The sequence below is a fragment of the Gouania willdenowi genome, chromosome 3, assembly GCF_900634775.1.
Source record: "Gouania willdenowi chromosome 3, fGouWil2.1, whole genome shotgun sequence".
NCBI classification, from domain to species: Eukaryota; Metazoa; Chordata; class Actinopteri; order Blenniiformes; family Gobiesocidae; genus Gouania; species Gouania willdenowi.
This window is the reverse complement of record NC_041046.1, coordinates 22,222,215-22,246,225: the sequence shown is the minus strand read 5'-3', so window position 1 is coordinate 22,246,225 and position 24,011 is coordinate 22,222,215. Positions and strand designations below refer to the sequence as shown.

Here is a 24,011-nt window from a genome sequence, read left to right as displayed (position 1 = left end):
AACTTTATTTTCAAATAAAGGTTTGCATTTTGAATATATCAGTGTGGGGCTTCAATTTTTTTATTCTACTTTTGACTCAATTATTCCACACATTAGAGATTATAGTCAAGTTGTTCACATCTTTATAGCCTCATTAACTATGATTGGCATATTTTCTAAAATTTGTCTTTTAGAATGTTATATTGTAAGAAATGGCTACTTAAAGAGAACATGCAAAGTACATTAGAGGTCGAAATGGAGGTGATATCGGCTCTGTGACACTTTATTTTTAGGTTTAAGTCCTTTGTGATGTATCTGTAAAGCACTTGTGTCAATCCTTTGATATTTGCAGAATAATGATAATGTTGAATTTTAATGTATTGTAGCTCCAAAATGTCCTGAGATAAATCAGAAAGCACAAATGTACAAGACAGTTGCAAAAAAACAAACCCTAAATTTATTTATAATGATACATTTAAAGTCTAGACAAACGGCAAAATCTTACAGAGGATGAAACAAAAGGTTAGAACAAAATGAAAACCAATTAAAGCAGAAATTAGACACTTGTAGACATTGAGTTGGTAGCAAAGGTTAGACGAGTGTTTCAGAAGTCATTTTGTCCTTGTTAAGGAATTAAAAACATGGAATTGTGTACAGTGCAACTGCTTTACTTTTAAGATGTATATATTGAGTCAAAAAGTAACTTGTGATGCAAAAAAAACAAAACTTTTTTCTTTATTAGGCATATATTTCCCTTGTAGGTGGTATTGGGTCACACTTAACCTATAACTGCTAGTTATCTATAGATACTGTATATGAGTTGTTTTACTGCAGAGATGGAAAACTGCACCATTGTATTACAAGCAGAATGTTAATACAGCCATGCCAGAGGATGACATGGAACGTTGCTGTCAACAGGAAATCAAAACACTAGTGCTGCTTCATCATCTAAAATTGGAAGCCTAACAGTTGCCGTTCTGCTTATTATTGCTGCTCAGCCTGCAGCATTGGAGACAGGACGACTACATGACAGAGAACTGGATGCCGTGTTTGTTGAGGCGATCAATGAGTGTAGTTTTGGCAAAAGCAGCCCCTGGAGTGTAAACTCCTCCCCTGGAAAAAAAAACAGATTTAAATGAAATAAAAATCAAAAGCATTTGATGCCAAATTACTTATACAGAGCTAGATCTCATCATCACACCGTCAGAATTAAAAAAAAAAAATGACCTTGAAACACACAGGTACCTTTAAAGATTTACCTAATCTGACCTCTTGTGATAATGGCACTATTGTTTCTTCATTAACAGGAAGGTTTTTCACCAAAGTGAAATGAAAAGATCCAGGATAACAGGATGAGGCCTGGTTTACCTAATTAATTTCTGACCACATTGCTTTTTTCTGTTTGACCAAACTCAGATCAGGCTGAAAAGTGTTTAGGATAAGTGCATGTTGAAGAAAGCTGTGAGGTAGATCAAACATTTACTGATCAGAGACGTGAGGACAAATGAGTGAACAGCCATGAGAAATAAATACTGAGATGAAGAGGACGTGACGATTATATAAGAGAGACTAAAGAACCGTCACAATAAATAGGTTTATTACCCTCATAATTATATAGTACAATTAATAATATAATACGGTAAGTATCAATAAAAAAATAAAAAAAATACTTGCAGTCCCATCCTCCAACTAACGGATTATACTAGGAGAAAATATTCAGCTGTGCATTTACTGACCATCTAATCAAGTAAACTCACTTCTTGGGTAAACTGGAGGGCTCGTTGAGCATTGTTAAAGCAGCCTGTACCATGGCGATGGGTGTGGCTACGTATCCAGGCTCTAAATAGCAAACAAGAAAAACAAGTGAGAAGAAAATGCTATAATACTTGTTCTTTAAAGCAGGAGTACTCCCACAAGCATTTCCTGAGCTGTTCAGTGAGGAACAATTTGTTGCTACATTATACAGCTATAAACTTTTGGATTTTTCTCCCATTTCCTGTTACCTGGCCCTTGAACCAGCACACGGATCTTGCCGTTGGGGTTTCCCTTGGAGGGGTCCTGATCCTCGGAGTACCCTTCTCCACAAAAAGTGAACTGGAAGGATGTACCATCCATCTAACACACAAAAGAGTGTTTAACACATGCTTGAATACCAAAATGTTATCAATATTATAGATGTGGTCAACACTTTACCTGCTTTCTTGAAGGCCCGGCCTTGGAAAAGGTCCCAAAGGTGAATAACTCTGGATACTGATGATTATGTAGAAATAAAAAGACATGTAACACACATAGGAAGAGTGCTTTAGCAAATGCATTGTTTTAGTTTACCTTAATGAGCAGATTGCGTCCAAAACTGAACTTAACCAACAGCCAGAACATCATGCCAGCAAAGATCAGCTTGGCTACGCTAACAACACCTCCCACTCCTGCATATGCACCATACTGGACCTGCAGAGGATCAGAGGTCGGATGCCAGTTACACACACACAAAGTGAAAAGGGTGAAACGTTAAGAAGATAGCATTACAGGACGACATCTGCACAAATGCTAGACTCAGTCACAATGCTAGTTAGCAGAGCATCCGTTCTAACTTTGTCTCTACTAGGGGTCTAACTTAGCATTTCTCAAACTATTGTCCTGGAACCGTCAGACCGACACACAACTAAACTAATTTAAGTTGTAACATGTCATCAGAAGTGCACACCGAAACAACTATTCGACCTGTGGAAAATAAATTCAACGTCAGAAACTCTTCCAAAGATTAATCCAAATATTAATCAATAAAAAAACAATGCATTCAAAGAAAAACGTGTCCCATATTCCGTATGTGAATCTTTCAGGAATAACCATGTCATCCATTTAGCCAAAAACCATTCACGAGTCATAATGTTTGTGATTTGTTGACCTGTGAAGCTTGATGTTCTTCCACCATAAAGCGCTGACTTCTCTTCACAACAGAGGGATCTGAGCCCATGAAGGGCACGGTGTACTGCTGGATCTCATTACTGAAGAACAACATTCCCCTAGGAAGACAGGAAAAGGTCAGAGCAGCAGAGGAAACAGCATCATCACATATGAACAAACAGAAACATGAGGATACTTCTGGATACCCCAAAGTGTTGTAGAAGAATTTCCCTTAAATTAGGAACCGGTTTAGTGATACTGACTTATCCATTAGTTTCTAAAGTTTGGGGCTTAACAATGCCAATTGAAGGTCTATTTATTTAAATAGCTATTGTATTTATATATTTAATCTGAAGTATTTAAAGTGACGTTTTGGATCCTAGTATCACTTTACAAGATGAGTTCAAGAGAAATTGTACAAATTGTAAACAACCGTTCTGTCAAATCAGAAATAAAATATTTTCTTCATATCAACTTTTTCATAATGAATTAAAAGTACCTGCGTTTCAGCTTTGAGCCCACCGTAGGAAGAGGTTTGTGATTGAATTTTCTCCTCAAACTCAGGAGCTTCTGACCGTCTGCAAAGCCATAGATGGCAGACTGCCATGTGCCGTCATGAATACAACCACCCTGACACATGAGAAGAACAATCACACAAAGGAAGCATCGATAACATCAGAAAAAAAAAACACTTTAGTATATATTAGTCACACAGTAATATATGCATAAAGATAGTGTAGTTTCTAGTAACATACATCAGGTCCTGTGCTCACGGTCAGGAAGCTCTCCACTGTAGTCAGTGTACCTGGGATTCAATGCAGAGAAATAGAAAGTAATATATCAGAATCATACCTGTCAAGTTTTGGATTTGAAAATAAGGGAAGTTTTCTGGCGCCCACTACGAGCCGTCCCACCCGCCCAACCAAGCTCCAGTATCCTTTATATTTTAAGATATGTGTACAAGAAATCTAAAATACCCACTTGTCAACCACTTAATAAATACAATTATGTGATTAGAATCTGGTAGGTCGACCTTTATTAACATTGAAATGCTGTGAACATTCCTACTAGGGCTGGGCAATATGGACCAAAACTCATATCTCAATATATGTTCTCAAAGTGGTGATATACAATATAAATCTAGATAATTTTATCAAATAAAGTCTGATAAAGACAATTCTGGGTTAAATTTACTGATGCAAAATGCCACACAGGCTCATTTATTAACAAACAGCTGATCAACATGTGCACTTATTAATCCATCTAACTGAGCTTTACATGTTGCTCTGAGAAGTAAAAGCAGCGACTCCTAAAACTAGTATTTTGATACATAATAAGCTATTATATATATAAAAATATTATAGTTTTCTATATCGCCAAAATAGAAAACTCAATACATCTTGAATCTCGATATATCGCCCAGCCCTAATTCCTAAATTAAAACAAAAATTTCACGTTGCTTGTCTTTACGTTAGACCATAACATTTTATTTTCATTATATATTTTCTTTTAATTTCTCATGCTCACTCACGTATTTATTACAGACTTTACATCCTTTAACACTTTCTTAAAGTAGTGTATATTTGTGGCGGTTGTGATTGGATGATTTTTCATGGTGACTTACAGTACGTTGTTCCTTCCGCTGTGGTAGACGTTAAAATTTCAGTTATTAATCTAACAGAACGTGTAACTGTGTCACATCCTGATGCTCTTTAGGAAGGTAAACTCTCTGTCACATTTTACAACGTATTTACACAAGTTCTTTGTTTTTTTCACCAGAACGTCTTCATTCATCGTCTCTTTTCTGAGTAATTTCCGGGTTTGTTGCCGCTGTCAGCACTAATCTTGCGAGAACTGCCACTCAGGCCATTTCAGGTGGAAGTTCTCGCGAGGCTAGTGATGCATTCAGTTTAGTAAGGCATCTTCTAATTATTATTTCTTTAAAATACGGGATATTTACGGGAAAATACTAACACGGGAAGATGGCGGGAAAGAGGGGTAAAATACGGGAGTTTCCCAGCCAAAACGGGATACTTGACAGGTATGATCAGAAACATCTCATGCATTGCATTTGCGTTTGTTGTAGTGGGTGTGTGCACATATGCCATGGAGGCCATGTAAATATACCCATGAATTGGTCCCTGGTGAAGACGACTCCCATGTCTGCAGGAATGGAGTCAAATCCACAGCTCCCAATCACATACACTCCACTGTCAGCTGCCTGACTGTTGTATTTAAACTGCATACCCTCAAGAAACTGGAGACAAAATAACACACGCTCAGTTTTTTAAAGAGTTCTAAATGACAGCACTTTCATTTTCCAAAACCCTTACCACCATTTACAAGCTGCATCAATTAGTGTTCAGTGTTTAGTCCTTTCCACCACTTTAAAAACCTGACCTTAGTTCATGTTTGTTAGGTAATACTGAGCATACCTGAGGCTCTCCACAGATGTCGATATGGTGAGCTCCGTTCTCCACACAGGCTTTGACCACAGGTTCACCGTAGAATCTGTACTATAGATAAACACAGATGCACTCACATTTAAACCTCACCTTTGCTTTTTTTGTTAATATATTTACATATTTTTATTTCCAAATTCCTCTGTGCACCAATTTCTTTTGGTTTACATTTCATATTTTGCCCTTTGTCTAAACCTCGTTTAATAACTCGCTGAGCTGCTGCGAATGCCATTCTCTGATCCTGTCCAACTTGTTTATCATGCTAACATGGTGGACTCACACAAAGACTAAATCCAACAAAAAACTGCTGCTGCGCACCCCATAGAACTTAAACTGTATCCATTCCTGTCCATTTTGTTCTCCTTCCTTCATTGTGATTTCCTCTCTTTAATAATAAGTTGAAATGAATGTTATAGCATCTAAAAACCTGCTGTGCTTGTGAAGGCCACCAAACACAACCTCAACCCCAGTGGAGGGCATACAACTAATTTAGTAGCTTTCTTTTTCAGATTACTAGCAAGAACACAACTTATTTTATTATAATCTGAACAGGAAGTAGATATCACTCAAAGTTTCAAGTGCAAAAAGCCTAAAAACATCTCATTGTTAAAATTCCTGCTTGTAGCTTTTTCTTTTATTCGTTTTTTTTTTATGAAATTCACAAATTTTCAACTTTGAACAACGTTCAGGATCCCATCACACCAACACTCCATTTTTTTTTTGGTTTTTTTTAAACTTTCTTACAATAAACAATGGTTCAAATATCACCGTTTGTCATTGCTCCAGTAACACCAGTCTGTTTATATTTGTCTCATTCATGGAAAGAAGGCTGAAGGAAAAAACAAGTGCTTATTGTGGTTTCACGTGAGTACCTCAATTTAAATCCTCTAAAGCAAAGTAGTGGTTCCTACAATTTAGAAAAAGATTTGCTACATAACATTAGGCAGTTGCAGTGGGAAACAAATGTTCACTGTTACTTATTCACAACACTAATGGTTGTGCTTTGCAAGTCATTAGCTTACATTGTTTAAATGCAGGCTCGAGAGCACAAGCCATTGATTCCAGTGAGCCATGGCAGAATGAACAAATGTTCAGAACTGTTGCTGTGAAATGTGAAGGACATTGTAAACAGGCTCACATTCCCATCCAACAAAGTGCGTTCTTTTCTTCAGAGCTTCTCTTTTGCTGGTTCTGCTTCAGGTGGTGCATATTAGTGAAGACGTTTTCATCCAATCAGGTTTTAGTGGTCATCTGTTACCAGGGTCACTCATATCTGCTCTAGGCGTGAAATGAGCCTTTTGCGTCAACCAATCAGATTCAGAGATGGCACACCTGGGCTAACAAGCTAGCTTAACTGTCAGCTGATCATTCTCAGACCTCTGATTATACGGCCCTGTTTTCTGTTTGTGGTTTTTAATCCATTTTTATGTCGTTATGTATCATAAAGGGGATTTGGATTTGTTATCAGTATTGTATGATCCGAGGTAATGTACAGCGTCTGGATATATACAGTATATAGAAACTATGAGTGACATCAGTAGTTAACTGGATCTAAGGCGCACTGCAGGTTGTTATGCTGGGAATACATAAGATTTGTAAGGATCAACACAGAGTTTGCAGCCAAAAATCAAGACTGCAGCACAACACCAAAGCACAGCAGGACAATTCCAAATCCTTTGGAGGAACCTCAGTGGATCTATAATAAACAAATACTGCACATGGAAACACAACTTCACAATGGGAGATTAATGAGGCATCCATTGCTGTGATGTTGGACAGGACAACATTGTGTGAGCAATGCATCAGAAATGTTCATATTTGAACTGCAGCTCAATTTTGTCCACATGCTCAGGATTTCTGTTTCTTCTTACTCAAATATGAAAAACTGGGAAATAAGCTAAAGCCAAACATCTACATGAGATCATAGGCAGAAGCAAACATGGCACCTCTCTGTTAGCAAAAATTCTAGATAACATGGGATGAAGCTAGTGTTGCCGAATTAAGACCTAAACCCCCCGAATGCATGTGTTACCATGTACTTACTGGCCCCACACAGTTGAGGACAATGACAGCCTGTTTGCACATGGCTGCTAAGGAGTCTGGTTCTCCTACATCAGCCACAAGGATATCCACTTCTGTCCTCAGCTCAGGCTTACCTGAACACAAAAAATACAATTTTACCATTTCATTCTCTGACACCTCTGGTAATATCTGGCAAAACCACAAAGAAATGAATTTTCTCTTATTACAAGATTAAAATCTTCTGCCAATGGAAATAAATATCACATTTTTTTTTTTTGTAAAATTGATCGAGATTTTTCATTCAGATCATTTAGGCTATTTTCAAGTTATTTACCAGTAAAAGAAACCAGTGGTCTACTGGTTAAGGATTCTCACCTGGGGCGGAGCTATATATGTAACTTAACACAAGAGGCGGAGCTAATAACTGTAATGTAATACAAGGGGTGGAGCTAATATTTGTAACATAACAAGAGGCGGAGCTAATATTTGTAATGTAACACAAGGGGCAGAGCTACTAATTGTAACACAAGGGGCGGAGCTAAAAACTGTAACAAAACCCAAGGAGCGGAGCTCATACCTGTAAAGTAACCCAAGGGGCGGAGATAAGTGTAATGTAACACAAGGGGCGGAGCTAATAAGTGTACCGTAACAATAGGCAGAGCTAATAAGTGTAATGTAACACAAGAGGAGGAGCTAATATTTGTAATGTAACACAAGGGGCGGAGCTAATAACTGTTATATATAACAATCGACGGAGCTAATATTTGTAACGTAACAAGAGGCGGAGCTAACTGTAACGTAATACAAGAGGGGAGATAATATTTGTAATGTGACACAAGGGGCGGAGCTAATAATTGTAATGTAACACAAGGGGCGGAGCTAATATTTGTAATGTAACACAAGTGGCGGAGCTAATATTTGTAACGTAATATAAGGTGCGGAGCTCATAACTAACGTATTACAAGGGGCGGAGCTAAAATTTGTAATGTAACACAAGGGGCGGAGCTATTATTTGTAACGTAACACAAGGGGTGGAGCTAATAACTGTAGCGTAACATAAGAGGTGGAGTACTTTTCTATATAGCCAGAATATAAATCTTAATACATCTTGAATTTTGATGCATTGCCCAGGCCTACTAAATATGTTCTGACAACAATGCCGCTCGTAAAACAGGCGCAGCAATCGAAAGAAAGTAACTGCATTCATTAAATCTCATTGAATGAATCAGCAGGCTGTCTGCTGCCCTGAACAGTGAGCTGGTTTGTTCCAACAGCTGCTTAATAACTCCCATGTGTATTTTGTTGCATTGCCAACCACTGTCATCTTTAACAATAGAATAAACAATGGTCAATCATAGCAACACTGCAATAATGCACAAAAAATGATTCAAGGTGTTTTGAAACTAAATTATTTTTTTATCCTATAAAGAAAGTGAAAGGAATGACACTACTATGAATGTGGAATAGGAAATTGACATTTTACAAACCTTTTTTGAGGTTTAATTTTCAGTTTGAGAGGCCAGCAGTATTTGTGCCTTTAGGATTCGCTTTCAACTGCAAATCATGAACCGATTTCTTAGGCTGCATTCAGAATCCAGGGAAATGAGCCTCAAATCTGATTTTTTTGTCCATATGCGACCTGTATCCAATCTGTTAAAGACAGTTTGAACAACACAAATCCAATCTTTTCAAATCTGACCCAGGTCACTTTCATATGTGGTCCTAAATCCGATATGCAGCTGATATTTTGCTGTGCGACTGCTGTCTGAATGGCCAGGTTGCATTTATCCAACCTGTACGTCATCAAAATGTGATAAATGTCACCAGTCTGCATCTCTAGAGGAGCGGTGGGGAAAGTAGACAGTGGAAGGAGAGTGAGGTCTTAGAATTAATAAATATTTATTAAATTATCCTAATCAGAGACACACACATGCCGAGATATTTAATTCTATAAATAACACATTGCGTAGTACCTCATGACCTCTTCTGTCCATGTGGGTCAATTTAGGGTCGCATTATGTTCATACTCTAGAAGTCACATTTATTGTGAAATATATACAAGCACACAACACAAATCCAATTTGCACATTCAGACCTGCTGTCTCAGCGTAGCCTTAGTTATGCTGCCATAGGTTTAGGTTGCAAGGGACATTTTCTATTGCATAGAGCACCACTTACACCTAAAGTTTTAGATGACATTTTCTGTCTTATGGTTCCAACACTGGCCAACTTGCGATTTATTTATGTTCATGTCCTTTCATTCTGTTCTTATCTTTCCTTTTATTTCAGTAACTCCAACAGGTTGACACACATGGCAACTTGATCTAATCCTGTTCGAAATGAACAAAATTAAAATGCAAAAATACAACTGTTAGTGAGGGAATGTTTCATTTACTATATATAGTCAGTGGATCATCAGCTATACTTTGGAATATTGGTCACAGTTGAGTTCTGATAACGTTATCTTCCAACGCTGTCATACAGGGAGCAGTGAGCCAATCATATCTCGACATTATTAAACACACCATAACTTAGGCCACAACCTTACCTGTTCACTGATTACTGTGCAATTTAACACCTGACCTTAGAGGCACTAAGGAGTCCACTGTGCTGTTTAATTTCAATATTACATGTATAAGATACATAAATGGTAAATGGACTTGATTTTATATAGCGCTTTATCAACTTTATTTACTACACATTCTTTCAATATTGATGCACAATACAGAACTTATTAATAAATCACCAATTTCTGGTTCCCACCCCCACCAATAACACGCTGGTGGATAAATGTATAGGCTACATTAAACGGTGATGACATATAAATGTAGTTCACGTGCTCACTGAGTGATCAATGCAGTATTAGTATGTCCGAGCCTGATCTGTTCGGTACGTACTGAGGACTCCAGCGGCCTGCTCCAGGACTTTCTCCAGCTTCTGTCTGCTTCTGCCAGCCACGGCCCACTTCAGGCTCCCTCCCGGTACCTCGGACGCAGTCCGGGCCACCTCCTCCGCCACGAACTGGCCCGTGAAGCCGGAGGCTCCAAAGATGACCAGGTGATACGGTCTGTTGGTGGATACTTCAACACGGGCCATGGTGAGAGGAGACACTGACAGACAGAGTGAGACACCAACCGAAAGCAGCACTGAGCACTGCGAGCGCCGAGGAGACTTAACCCCGCCCCCTCCGTTTACTTCCGTAACCCAGGCTGTAAAAATTTAAAAAATATATTTATTTAAAACCCAGTTACCGATAGCACCAAGTAGTCAGTGATCATCAAAACAGTGATGAACAAAAGACACAAGTCTTAGTATTTATTATTCTTCTTCTTCTTCTTTGCGTGTCAGAGTAATTCTGTCACGTGATAATGACGCAGGGGGGTCAAACGTCGCTCAAGGGTGAGCGCTTTAAAAAAAAAGTGGGAATGTTTTGGTTCTGAACACGTTTTTAGAACTTTTAACGGCTCAAAACATAGTAAAAAAAAAACAAAAAAAACAAACAAATTAGTTATATAAATACACACACCTAAAAATAATTAAAACTACTACACAAAACTATTATTGTTTTAAGTAATTAGTAGATAGAGAAAACAGATACTAGGTGTTCGGACTACTGCTTTCTTAAACTATTTGTTTTTTAATCATGAAAGCTCTAAGCAATGCAGAGATGGTTAGCATTATTCGACAAAATCATAATTCCAAAAGTTGGAATAAAATAAATCTAATATAGAAGTGGTTTTCAATTATTTAGTGCAAATAAAAAAGGTTGTTTTAATTGTGTGATATTATGTAGTCGAAAACAATCCATGCTAATTTTAGGACGATATATTTGAGAGACTTACAAAAGGGATTGAAATTGTTTCAGAAAGATTACAAAAGGGGTCTAAGTCGAAAAATTGACATCTGCAAATACAAAGGAAAGAAAATTCTTGATTGTGATTTATTAACCTGTTTTTCATTTGTTTGTTTATAGATAGATAGATAGATAGATAGATAGATAGATAGATAGATAGATATGATTTATTTCAGACTCGTAGTCCATACTAGAAAGGGGGAAAAACTATATATACAAACCACAGACAAAATAATACATTGTTTTGTTTTATACATAGAAACATTTTGTCTACATGTCGTCAGGTCTCAACCACTTCTGATTGGTCCTTGAGATTAGTCGCCTGCAAAAATGTGGGGTTTTAGGATTTCAGCATCTAAAAGTAAGTACATGATATTTGGCCTGAAAAAGAAAATTCCACAAATGACTTTGTATTTATATGGAAACCAGTTAGAAAAGGTAAAAGTGTTTAAATTTCTCGGAATGTGGATGGATGAGAGGCTAACATGGAATACGCATATTGAAAAGACTGTTGGTAAGTGTGAAAAAGTTGTTAATGTACTTCGTAATTTGGCTGGCAGTGACTGGGGAGCAGATAGGTCAACTCTGATTATGATTTATAGAGCAATGATAAGATCTGCATTAGACTATGGGTGTTTTGTATTTGGGGCTGCGGCAAAAACTGTGTTTCAAAAGCTGGACAGAGTTCAAGCAAAAGCCTGAAGAGTGTGCAGTGGAGCTTTTAGAACCACGCCCATACCTGCACTGTTGGTTGAAATGGGGGAAACATCTTTAAAAATTAGAAGGCAGAAGCTGGGGCTCCAGTACTGGACCAGACTAGCAGGACTGCAGCATAAATCTGCGGCCAACTGCCTCTTGGAGGATTGTTGGGAGTTTGCAAAAAGGGAGGGAAAAGCGCATTTTCTGAGACATATTTGTCAGCTGGCTGGTAACGTGGGTTTGGAGAATGGGAGTGTTGCTGAGTTAATGTGGTCCCCTGTCCCATTCTGGCTTTTGCCAGAGCCGGACGTTCAATTGGGCATGTTGGGGCTGGATAAGAGTTTTGTTTGTGGCCAAGTAAATGAATTTGTGGCTCTATATAAAGAAACGGCTTGTCACATTTTTACAGATGGGTCTAAGGATCCGAGATCAGGAAAAGCCGGTCTTGGAGTCTACATTATGAATAATGAAATTGGGAAAAGTATGCGTGTATCTGATTATGTATCTGTGTTCACGACTGAGTTGTTAGCCATTAGGTGGGCTTTAGATTGGATTGAACGAAATAAACCTGAGATGTCGTATATATATTCGGATTCCATGGCTGCCTTACAGGCAATTTCTGACCATCCCTCCGGGGCTAGGATAGATACTGTGGTAGAGATTTTGTGTTGCCTTCACCAGATAGAGTTGATGGGGTCTAGTATTGTTTTTTCCTGGATCCCATCTCATTCAGGTATTGTGGGGAATGAAGCTGCTGATAGGCTAGCAAAGAAGGCTCTTCTCGAGACGGAAATTGAATATGTGGTCCGATTGGGGAAGGCTGAGTGTGTCAGTGTTTTCAAAGCTACTGTGTATCAGCAATGGCAAAGGGAGTGGGAGAATGAGTCTAGAGGGAGGCATTATTTTAAGTGTCAATCTTGTGTGCAGGGCACTAGACTCCTGTGGGCAACTTGTCGATCAAATCAAGTTAAGATAACCAGATTAAGACTGGGGCATTGTGGACTAGCTGCATATTTAAATCGAATAGGCAAACATCCGGATGGATTATGTCAGTGTGGGCAACTTGAGACTATTTCCCATGTTCTATTGGCCTGTAGATGTTATTCTGTTGAAAGGGGAACGTTTTTTAAAGAACTTTCAACTCTTGGGCTGACAGTGTTTTCAATAAAGTCAATATTTGCACCAAGAACAGAGTCGATTTTAATAGATAAGGCAGTCGTGAGGTATCTCCAATCTTCCAACCTCTATTTGAGAATCTAAAATGGAGTGACTCTAAGTGAACAGAAGAGGGCAGCATTACGCTTCTTTCAGTGTACAGCCTGCCGGAAACCATTAGAAGAAGAAGAAGAAGGTTAGTCGCCTAGTAATGACGACACACTGTGCGTCTTGAATGCCACCGGAGTGGTGCGTGCTCTCTGCAAGGACGACACGCAGAGGCCCAATGTCACCGAGAGCATGGAGCTAAAAGCCAAAACTGTGATACTGCATTGATGCGGACAGGATCCGAGGTATAAACTCTTCTATTGTCATGTATTTTGGTCTGGTTACAAATTATGTCTCTGTTTCGTCTTTACGGTGAACGTGGTTAGCGCACGGCTAGCTAAACAGCGTGCATGGTAATGGTCATATAAAGTTGGAGGCTTTAAAACGACTTGATCACTAACTTCGATGCACTTGCGGTTAAATAGAATACTCGGTTTTTGTCAGCGTGAAGGTTTTTTTTAATCTCATATTGTATCTCAGATCCACGTGATGAAGGACGTAATACGCTGTGTATGAGACAATACACCATGAATTTAAACTCGGGTCAACATCCTAACACCAAACAAACTGTGTACACTCCTTAAATCTTTATGGACCTCTCAGCGAAGGGCTGTCAGTTAATTTATTGATATTTCATATTTGGTACTCAAGGCATATTGTGCTGTAAAACACAAATAGTTGACTGTGTTTTGAGGTGTTTTGAGGTAGGGATGGGCGATATTGCCAAAAAAAATTCATCCCGATAATTTTAGGTATTTAATACAATAACACAATTTCCTCATTTGAAACAAAATTATTTTCTAAAAAAAAAAGCACATGTAAAGCAAAAATAACTCCATTAGTGTTTTTACTGCTGCTAAATCTTGTTTCATTTATCTGATAATGAGTTACATAAAGTTATGATTGATAAATAACTCTGATTTCCTGTAATTAAACCTGATCAAGCTGATGATTTCATAATTCAGTATATTTAGGTGTAATAATCTCAATAGTTACATTAGTGTAATGGGACCAGCTTTGTCTTGTTAACACGTGAAATATAACTAAAAAATATTGCGTTTCACTAATTGGGAGGGATTAATAGTGACATTGTTATTTATGCTAACATTTATTTCACACAACGTGTGACATGCTAGCTTTTATCCTTCCATAGTGAAGTATTAAATCTGACCATAAACAAATCGATGGTTCTCTGTGGCTTTAACCAAGGAGCGGCCCATGATTTATCGCAGCACGGCAGCTTCAGGTGGCCGAGACGAGCACCTCACAGACAGACGGCGGTGTGTGAAGGGGAGCGGTGACGGTGCACATCAGAGCTTCCATAAACAGTGTTCCGTTTCAGAGAATACTAAGTTGATAACAAACAGGGGCAGTTTTGGTCCGTGTAACACGGTTTTTTTGGGGCATTCTGTGCTAAATTGAGGGACAAATGGCCCATGGACTTAGCTAATTTCCGACATGGGAATTTATCATTTATATCGTTGGATGACAAATTCTCACCAGTGAGAATGTTTTTGACGATAAATCATAAACAATAAAATATCGCACATTCATATTTTGAGGATACTGGTCCCCTTTCTAACCGATGACTGCAGTGCACAACTTTAACCCTCATGCTGCTTTCAGACCTCCAATGTTCTGTTTCTGAACAGAAGTTTCTGAATGACGCGACTTTTTATTGGACACTGAATGGTTAAATGTGCCGTGGCTACAGGAACGTTAAACGAATCCGTAGACCACCACTCATTTGATACATAGCACCCCTCGTTGTGGAGAGTGTACAGCATAGACATGCATGCTAGTTAATAGTTGACTTAACTGGCATACCGTAGTTTTGTAGTAAAGATTGACAAAAACTCGAGATATATTTGCTAAATGTTTTAATGTTTTCGTGACAATATTAAGTTTTTCTGCAACAAGCAGTAGCTGAAATAACACGTCTTTTAAAATTATATAAAAGAAATGACCTAACATTTTTTATTTGAAATAACAGCAAAGCATAACAACAGGTCACATGTATTCTGTTTTTTTTTTTATTTTGCAGAAATGCTGTACTTGAATTAAGTTAACAGTAGCATTACCAACTTAGCATCTGCATTGCTTCACCCCATGGAAGTAAATTCAGAGGGTCCAGCTCTTATAGTGGGGTCTCCTAACCCTCTTCCCCTGGTCAGGGGTCTGCAACCTTTACTATACAAGGAACCATTTAACCTCATCTCACCTGGATTAAAGTCCTCCTGGAGCCAAAAATAACTTCTCAATGAAGATAATACAGTGAATTAAATTCAATACAGTTAAAATTATATAGAATAATGTTTGATTTAATTTGATTTTATTTATAATGATCATGTAAATGGAAACTTAAAAACAGTTTAAAATAAAATAAATTGACATCAAGAAATAAAACAGTATCTTTTATCTTCAAATTCTTACACATCTAAGTTTGCATGAACACAATGTTATATAAAGAAGTTTTTTTTTTTTTAGTAAATGTATTTGAAAGGCTACAAAAAGTAACTTGAACTCATGTGATCAACACATGCTATTTGCTCATTTCTTGCCACACATAAAACATGCATATTTAACCTACACATTGGTGGTTAAATGAATCTGTTCCCACATTAAAATCTCTATTTTCTTCAAGAATAGTGTTTTTGTTGGTTTAGTTATCTTACCAGGGATTTAAAACTTAAGGTTAGCCACAGGTGCAGGAAAGTTGATGGTCTGTAGAAGTTGCAGGAGGTGAAGTAGGAAGGTGCTGAGTCATTGCACAATGTGATTTATTTTAGGTTATCTTGAATTTATTTGTCATTAATCATTAATAGCCTCTGTAAAAAATAAGTATTTATATATACAGTATATATATATATATATATATATATATTTTAAAAGCTATAGGGAGCCATTGCAAAAGAGTCAAAGGGCCACAGGAGGCCCCAGAACTGAAGGTTGCAGACCCCTGCTCTGAGAGAACCACAGCTGAACATCTGTCCTGGCATCATAGTCCATCAGTTCTGGTCCCTCCATGCTGGTTCTGATGAGCGTGTACGCTCTATCACTACACTTTGCATGTTTTTCCTTTTTACTGCTGCTCTCAATGCGAGCACGCTCTCACTGAAGGACTCGTTATGTCTGGCTCCGTTCACGGACCGCGCGCACTCCAAGGGAGCTCATTGGTGTTTATTAGGGATGTAACGATTCAGTCAACTCCCTATACGATTCACGATACTGGGATGACGATACAATTCTCTCACGACACGATTTATTCTACAAAATGGGACTGTAGTCAAATGATGACTGAAAAATATTCCTTTATTTTTTCGGGGGGAAAAAACTGTATTATTTTTCTTTTATTTTTCATTGTCAAAAGAATCCCTTGATAAACTATTCAAAACAATGCAATTTAACTAAAAATAAATCTTGAATGAAATAAATAAAGGAATAATACAAATGAAGACGAAACCTATTAATTTAAAGTCTGGTTCTATAGTAAACAATGAAAAACTGCATAATAGCTTTTTTCTTTTTAAAAGTGCAACTGAAAATGTATTTTGTGCCTTAACAATTGGACTTAAAAAAAAAAGTCATTGCACTGATTTGCGCCAGATATTTGTTTGGACCAGCAGAGGGCGCTGGTAACCCAGTGGTCGGTTGGCATGCAGAAATTCTTGCAGTGAAGAAGAGATGCTATGCTAGCAGACAGAGCTAATAGAAAAACGTGACTTTTACAGATATTCACATAATTCTACAGATATTCTTCAGTGCTAAAGGGGCAAGGAGTCATTTATGAACATTGCACTGCGTTCAAGCCAGTCTCCACTCCGAAATCCTCGGTCAACCTAGCCGCCAGCCAATTTGCAGTGCCTGTTTATAGACGTTTTTACGGTAATCCCGCAGCGCGGAGAGAGAAAGAGAAGTGCACTCTGTGGGACGTGACAAAGCGCTCAGCCGCTCCGTATAAAATAACGTCACCCTATACATATTTGCACGAATGCGACCAGATAAAATTTTCACTCGCACACACTGAAAATATACTCGCATATGCGACCATTTTGGTCACAGTCTCGAGCCCTGGGAATAGTTAAATATTCTGTCATTCAAACTTGCTCTGCTTAAATACAGAACTAATGGGTCCATTGACATCATATGCTAGCTTGATGTCTCTGTTTATGAACTGCGCTCAATGCAAAAACAAACTTATTTTATTATAGCTTTATTGCCTTTCAGCATTTGTAATTCTCTTCTATCACCTCTTTTGTTTTTCAGTCTCTTTTAGGAGGTGACTCTCAAGGGGACCTTTAAGTATTCCTTTTCCCCCTACTTTGGCCATCAACCTCTTGTCAGCTATGCCCTTCCAGATTTGTAGGACGTTGGAGTGGTTTCTGAGGTCCAGTTCCTGCCACACAGTCAGAAACCGATCTTGTTTACGCGGCGCGGCATTAGCCCCCGTCTGCCCATCCGGGATCTGTGGTTTTCAGACTCAAGCGCTTCACAGAAGGGCCTACAGCCTTGACTCACACTCCCTGGGTCCTGGTCGGCCCTCGCTGAGTTCCAGCTCCCAGCAGCCATGTGTGGAGAGGACGTCCCCGTCATCTGGACTCACACAGAGGAACCTTTCAGCGGTGGCTGAGCCGGTACACTTCTGTCCTAGATTTACTTTGTTTAATATGCCTTCCTCCTGCTGCAAACTGGAGCTAATGACCTTACCAGCAGGGTTTTGCGATTGAATGACATTCTTAAATCTATCTTGAATCGAAATTGTCTTATTGGACCAAAAAAAGTTATTAAATTAAAATGTATTAGTCCAATAGTTGTGCATATAATAAAGTTACATATGGTGTATGGGTCAGGTGTATTTACAATTTTAGCTTGAACCCTCTGATTTTGCTCTATGACCTTAAGTAATACATTTAGGAAAGAAAAGGAGATAAAGTTGTAATTAACACAGCAATATTTTCTGTTGGTGTTTCCTTAAAGGGCCAGCGTCGCCCACTTAGCCGATATGACTTCCTGAACATCGGAGTGGTGGATGAATACATGCATCGTGTTCAGAAGTGTAAAAGAATCAGGCGCTTCATAATTGATCCAGCCCTGGCTGATGTAGTTGCACATCATCTGGAACCTGAACTACAAGATACTAAAGCTATTATCTTTGATTGTGACCCAGGTATGTTTTCTAATTAGCTCTTTGTTCATCCAACACAACACATAATGGGAAGTAAATGGAACCATTTTTTAACTTGATTACCAAAGGAAAACATTGCTTATGTTATGTCGGTCTGCTTGTTTCAGGTCCTGGTGTGCTAACGAGGGCTTTACTAAATGCTGGAGCTCAGAGGGTTGTAGCTCTTGAGAGTGACCAGTTATTCTTACAGGACTTAAATGTAACACAAACATCTTTTTGCCTGAATTGGCTTTTCTCTCTCTACACCAAACTGACAAATTTTCCTATTCCTTAATAACGTTGTACATGTGATTTATTTCCTGTTTTCCCCTAATAATAGTGAACTAATTAGGAAATGTCATTTTTCCCTCTGTAGCAGCTGAAAAATCTTCTCGATGGTCAGCTGGAAGTTGTTCACTGCAACTATTTCAAATTGGATCCGATTGGCTATGGCAAAACAAGAGCCCCTATTATGCACAGTGATAAACTGTTGACAGATCTGGGAATATCAGAGGCTGCTTGGACTGATGGTGAGAGTACAGTCTGGGTTTGGAGTTGCTTTATGAATAAACAGTACATCAAAGGTTGTGGCTCATAATTTTGATTTTTTTGTAGATGTCGTCGTGAAGGTGGTTGGAATTTTATCGGCGCGTGATCAGCGCAGCTGGCTACTGAAGACGATTTACAATTTGTTTGAACGCTTTTCCATCTTCAAATACGGAAGAATCCAGTTCAACGTCTTCATGACCGAGACGGAATACCTGGTAAACCTGTGACCTCAGAAAAGGCCAATTTTTGATTATTGGAATATTAATATATTTGGGAAATCAGCAAAGTTTTTTTATTTTCCCTAATCAGTTGTCTGGTCAGGTGTTCCCTCCTAGCAGTGTAATAACCATTTCATTTGTTTTTGCGACTTCACCGGAAATTAATGTCAAACTATTTTCAAATGTTCTTCCATCAGAAACTAATGGCACAGCCTCGTGATTTGAAGAACTACCGAGCCCTCGCTGTCCTTTGGCAGATGGCCTGTGATATCAAAGTCCTACATAAGGTAAAGTATGCTTCACACTATTAATGAACATACACAATTAGGGCTGCTCGATTATAGAAAAAATAATAATCACGATTACCTTAGTCATAATTGAAATCGCGATTATTCGTCAACCAAAAAGTTATGTTTTTTGTTGTACAAAACAATGTATCATATATTATTTACACAAATAAAATCCTTCAAACACTAAAATCAAGTATGTTCACTTTTGCACAAAACAAAACCCTTCTTGCATTCGATGTGTCTTTGCTCTAGGTTTTCATCATCAAACCCAAAGTGTTCCCATATCAGAGAATTTGACTTGCTTTAGCTTCAAGAGGGACAGGGTGGAGAAGCTTGCATGCATTAAACAACTCAAAGTTAGTACTAATTAGAGGTGGACCGATATAAGATCGGCCCAAAAGAAAAAAATCGTTTTTTTTTAAAAAAAAGTATATCGTCTTCCAAAATTGGTTTTAGATATCGGCTAAAAAAAATTTTCCTTTTATAAATTGGTATTGTCCTTTATTAATACTAGTGGTTGAACCATATGGGATTTTCAATCATTTTTTCCCGTGTGTGCCAAGCTTTAGTCTTTGTAGATATCCTAAATCGTAAAAGTTTGTTTTATTTAGAAAATAAAACATATGTATTTTATTTTTTGTTTATTTAAATATTTTTTTCTCAATTGCTATTTTTGTAATCATTGAGTGTAATAAACATAATTAAATTTTGATTAATTGCACAGCCTTATACACAATACAGTGATCAAAACCAGTGTGGTTTTTTGACAGCTGTTTTAGTTTTATTAATTTTAGTCATTTCAAAATGTGATGGTTTTAGTCGACGAAAACTCAAAAAGGTTTTAGTCTAATTTTATTTTATTTTTATTTTATATATATATATATATATATATATATATATATATATATTTTAAGTGTTAGTCTTTTAACATTAATTTAGGTCAATACATATTTGAAAGTGGAATGAAGAATTACTGGTTGTACTGAAGGGAGAGAGACGCGTGTGGACAAGCGAGAGAGGGAGAGCTGTAGACCCTAGAGTAATCGTAGCATGATACCAAAGTTGGCCCAATGATTAGAGGAAAAGTGTTAGTTTAGTTTAGCAGCAAACGTTTAGTGAGCAACAGTTAATGTAATAAAGGCTGCAGCTTCTCTCAGACAGACCTGTGTGTTGCTCTAATGCTGCTGCTGTTAAAGTGACGAAGGTTAAACCTGGAGTGAATGACGGTAACTTCAGTGCTTTTTGGAAACTGTCATGCTGCTGCACAGGAACGGTTACCTGTGGATCATTTAGTCGCTTCTGACCACCAAGAATCAGAATCAGAATCAACTTTATTGACCTAATGTATGTTATGCACACGAGAAATTTGACTTGGTGAACTGTGCAGAAGCTGCCATCATGCTCCAAAAATGAATTTAAAAAACTCAATTGAGTGTATGTGTGACTAGTGATCGCAGTGGTGGGTGACTGAACATTGCTGATAGATTTTTTAGCTTTTGACAGACATATTACCCCCACAATAGGTAAAAATGTTGTGCATTTTGAACATCTGACACGTCAGTCACTGACGATTTTGTCCAGTCTCATCCTGTCAACGAAAACTCAACCAGGTATCGTCATGATTTAGTCATAAAAGAGCTCGTCGCCGTCTCATTACCATCATGACAAAAAGGGGCGTCTTAAAAGGCATTAAATTCATGAATCAAAAAATAAGGTTTTGTCATTAAAATGTTTTAAATCAAATATTTCAAAAGTCTTAAATAACACATAAGAATGATTTTATGATTGTAATTGGTCTCACATTTCAAAATAAATGTTAACATTTATACATAATTTAATGCAACATTGCACAATCACGACAGTGGAATCAACAACAAAACAGTAGCATAGTTGCTTTTATTGACATGGGGAAATGTACTTTTAACAGAAAATTGACTGTTTAATGAAGATTTTTCTTAATGGTGGTTTGTTTTTTTTTTTGTTTTTTTTTTTTGGTTTTATAGATTTTTGACTTTTTGTAGTCATCTTGTGTGATTTTGATTATTTTAGTCTGGTTTTTTTGGTGAATGTTACTGTAATTTTGGGTATTGTGCATTTAATTTGGTAGCTGCCAGTTGCACGTCTGCACTAGACACTGGAAAATGTTTGCTTTAACCCGTCCCTGTGTAATTGGTGTGTTATTTTCCCCCCATCGTGTTTACTGTGAAGTTGGTCTCAAAATTAAATTTCAAATGGCAGTGTTGAATTGAATTTGACTGAAGCTGTAGGAACCCTGAATAAACAAAAAATTAAAGGCTCAGGTTTGTCCTCACCTCTGTCCAGGAACCCTGTGAGTCCTTTGTGGTGTCTAAGCAGAACACAGGAAGATCTAAGATCAAGGTAAGACTGAGGCCACTTAAACCCTCACGTATGAGTCTGATGAATGTTTCTATGCTTTTTACATCATCTTCTATCTTCCTCTCCTCAGCATTCTAATGATCGCCTCTGCCTCGTGCGCATGCAGCCACGTGCTGATCTCTTCTCTGCAGGCCTTAATACATCCAACGCCTCTACTCTGCTGATAATGATCAAACAGTGCTTGGTTAAGAGGAAAACCAAACTTATTGACAAGCTAAAGTATGCCATGCACAACACATTAATGATGTTGACACAATTTCTATGCTTTGATATTTTGAACTTATTTTTCTTTTCCCCCCCACCCTCTTTCTTCTAGTCTGTGGTCTCCAAATAGTGGCAGTAAGATCATGTCTGAGATGGGGTTACTGGAGAACACTCTGACTGGTCACTTAAGTCCGGAGCAGTATCTGCAACTTTTCCAGCGAATCGACATGTGTCAGGAGTTCAAACAGAGCTGGTTGTACGATGAGGTCATGGACAATGAATTGAGGAGAGGTTGGGGCTAAATCATCACCAAACCGCTCATATGTCGTGAGGATTCACAGAACTGAAAAACTCTATGCAGACAAATGTCTAGTGTACTGAGCATGTATTTAAATGAATTTTCTTTAATTAAATTAAGAAAACATGTACTATGTATGATTCATTCTACACTGTACTATGTACCACAGTTTTGTTTTCAAATATATTTACAAGTTTGTTACAAAACTATTGTCCACATCCAGGATCCCTCTTTGGTTTTTTTTTCTTTTTCTTTTTTTTTTTTTTTAAACATCTGCATCTTGAAATTGCTCCACAGATGATCAAGATGCAATCAGCAGTAGAGATGTGAAAAAGTTCTGAGATACCCTAAAACCATATAAGTTACTAGCTTTTTGTCCTGCAAATGGATTTCTTGCATTTGGAAAACAGAAATTACAATGAATGATTTATGAATATATAAAGGTATAGGTTTGTTTGTGTGTACAGCAACTTCAAGAATACACTGATGGGTTCTTACTGTAAATGCAATTAAGATTTGTATCATTTTTTACAGAGCATAATATTGTTCATGTATGCTAAAGGTCAAGTTTTTTAATTGTCAGGTTTGTTGGGATACATTTAAAGCCTTGCTAGATTTTTTTCCCAAGGTTAACATAGAGATAACTCATCAGTGTGAAATAAATAATTTTACACCACAGTCAACTTTGTGATTTGAATTTAAACCTCATGAATACATCAAGGCCTGCTCTATTGACTAAGCTATAGCTATTTACAATATACTGTATTGTATTTCTTAGCAACATGGCTAATTAGGCCCTTTTTCATTTTTTTTAATTTTATTTTATGGGCACATGTTGATCTAACAAATACCATTAAATGAGTGGAGATCAAATCTGGCCCTGGAGACCCAATGCTGCTTGTTTTAGATGTTCCTGCTCCAGCACACCTGGATCTGATGATGGTGTCATGTAGCTCAACACCAATCTGATATTGAGCTCTTTACTATCAGGTGTGGATACAGACAGTGTTAGCATTAGATTTGTGCTCCCCAAAAATCAAATGTTTATATCAATCCTAAATACAAAATGAAATGTAAAAGATGATACGAAATAGAATGAACTCTGTTTTGGGCAGTCAGTGTGTTGCCATAACTGGCAGAGATTTATATTTGCATTGTTTGCCAAGTTATGGAAAAATAAAATAAAATCTGATAGTCTGATCTGAGGGCTACTATCAAAATTCATGTAAGCATTTATAAAAACTAATTGAAGCATAATTACTGGAATTAAAGAGTTTTGTGTGTAAGTTAGTGGTTGTGTATTATTTTTTGTGAGAAAATCTTTACCAAAAATAGATGATACATCATATAAAATTCCATTAAATCTTGGTGGTGGGGATCCTGATCAATATACGATTTCTAAATTTGAAAATTAATTTATCAATATTGGCAGATTAAAAAAAAAAAAATCATATTTTGGTTCTTAATCAAACGATATTATGAAATTTGACTAAGTTATGTTGGGTTGTTTCCTCCATCCCTCGTTTGAGTTTCATCTGGATCAGATCTTTATATCATATTTTATTGATAAAATACGCTAGTCATTTTGTGTTATTGGTAGTCATTTTGGGCCTTTTAAATTATAATTTTGTGTATTTTTTGAGTCATTTTGCTTGATTTTTTTGTACCTTTTTTTGTTTTTTTTTGTTTTGGTAGGCATTTTGTGTATT

The 24,011-nt window shown here is 37.4% G+C and overlaps 2 protein-coding genes across 2 annotated transcripts; one reads left to right on the top strand and one right to left on the bottom strand.

The window, feature by feature from the left end:
• Positions 1 to 413: 413 nt before the first annotated feature.
• Positions 414 to 10,463, bottom strand: LOC114455884 (saccharopine dehydrogenase-like oxidoreductase). Its single transcript, XM_028437185.1, has 12 exons — positions 10,265 to 10,463; positions 7,389 to 7,501; positions 5,319 to 5,399; positions 5,011 to 5,140; positions 3,639 to 3,688; positions 3,383 to 3,513; positions 2,885 to 3,002; positions 2,308 to 2,427; positions 2,173 to 2,229; positions 1,983 to 2,094; positions 1,737 to 1,818; positions 414 to 1,092 (listed from the first exon to the last, which is right to left on the bottom strand). Exons 1-12 carry the CDS (start codon positions 10,461 to 10,463, stop codon positions 1,002 to 1,004), a joined length of 1,284 nt encoding a protein of 427 aa, XP_028292986.1. The 3' UTR covers positions 414 to 1,001.
• Positions 10,464 to 13,267: 2,804 nt separating this feature from the next.
• tfb2m (transcription factor B2, mitochondrial) lies at positions 13,268 to 23,175 on the top strand. The gene is made up of 10 exons (XM_028443270.1): positions 13,268 to 13,427; positions 17,449 to 17,816; positions 18,160 to 18,349; positions 18,475 to 18,566; positions 18,723 to 18,876; positions 18,962 to 19,110; positions 19,311 to 19,400; positions 21,726 to 21,782; positions 21,871 to 22,019; positions 22,117 to 23,175. The coding sequence occupies exons 2-10, from the start codon at positions 17,529 to 17,531 to the stop codon at positions 22,304 to 22,306; spliced, it is 1,359 nt and encodes a 452-aa protein (XP_028299071.1). The 5' UTR covers positions 13,268 to 13,427; positions 17,449 to 17,528; the 3' UTR covers positions 22,307 to 23,175.
• Positions 23,176 to 24,011: the final 836 nt, after the last annotated feature.

Bases quoted from the DNA above. Each gene is read 5' to 3' on its own strand.
- LOC114455884 (XM_028437185.1), bottom strand. From the start codon at position 10,463: ATGGCCCGTGTTGAAGTATCCACCAACAGACCGTATCACCTGGTCATC. The intron at 3,003-3,382 runs GTACTTTTAATT...CTGTCTTCCTAG, and splicing joins GGCTCAAAGCTGAAACGCAG to GGGAATGTTGTTCTTCAGTA. The intron at 1,819-1,982 runs GTAACAGGAAAT...TTTGCTATTTAG, and splicing joins TGTGCTGGTTCAAGGGCCAG to AGCCTGGATACGTAGCCACA.
- tfb2m (XM_028443270.1), top strand. From the start codon at position 17,529: ATGCCCTTCCAGATTTGTAGGACGTTGGAGTGGTTTCTGAGGTCCAGT. The intron at 18,567-18,722 runs GTAACACAAACA...TTCCCTCTGTAG, and splicing joins TATTCTTACAGGACTTAAAT to CAGCTGAAAAATCTTCTCGA. The intron at 18,877-18,961 runs GTGAGAGTACAG...ATTTTTTTGTAG, and splicing joins AGAGGCTGCTTGGACTGATG to ATGTCGTCGTGAAGGTGGTT.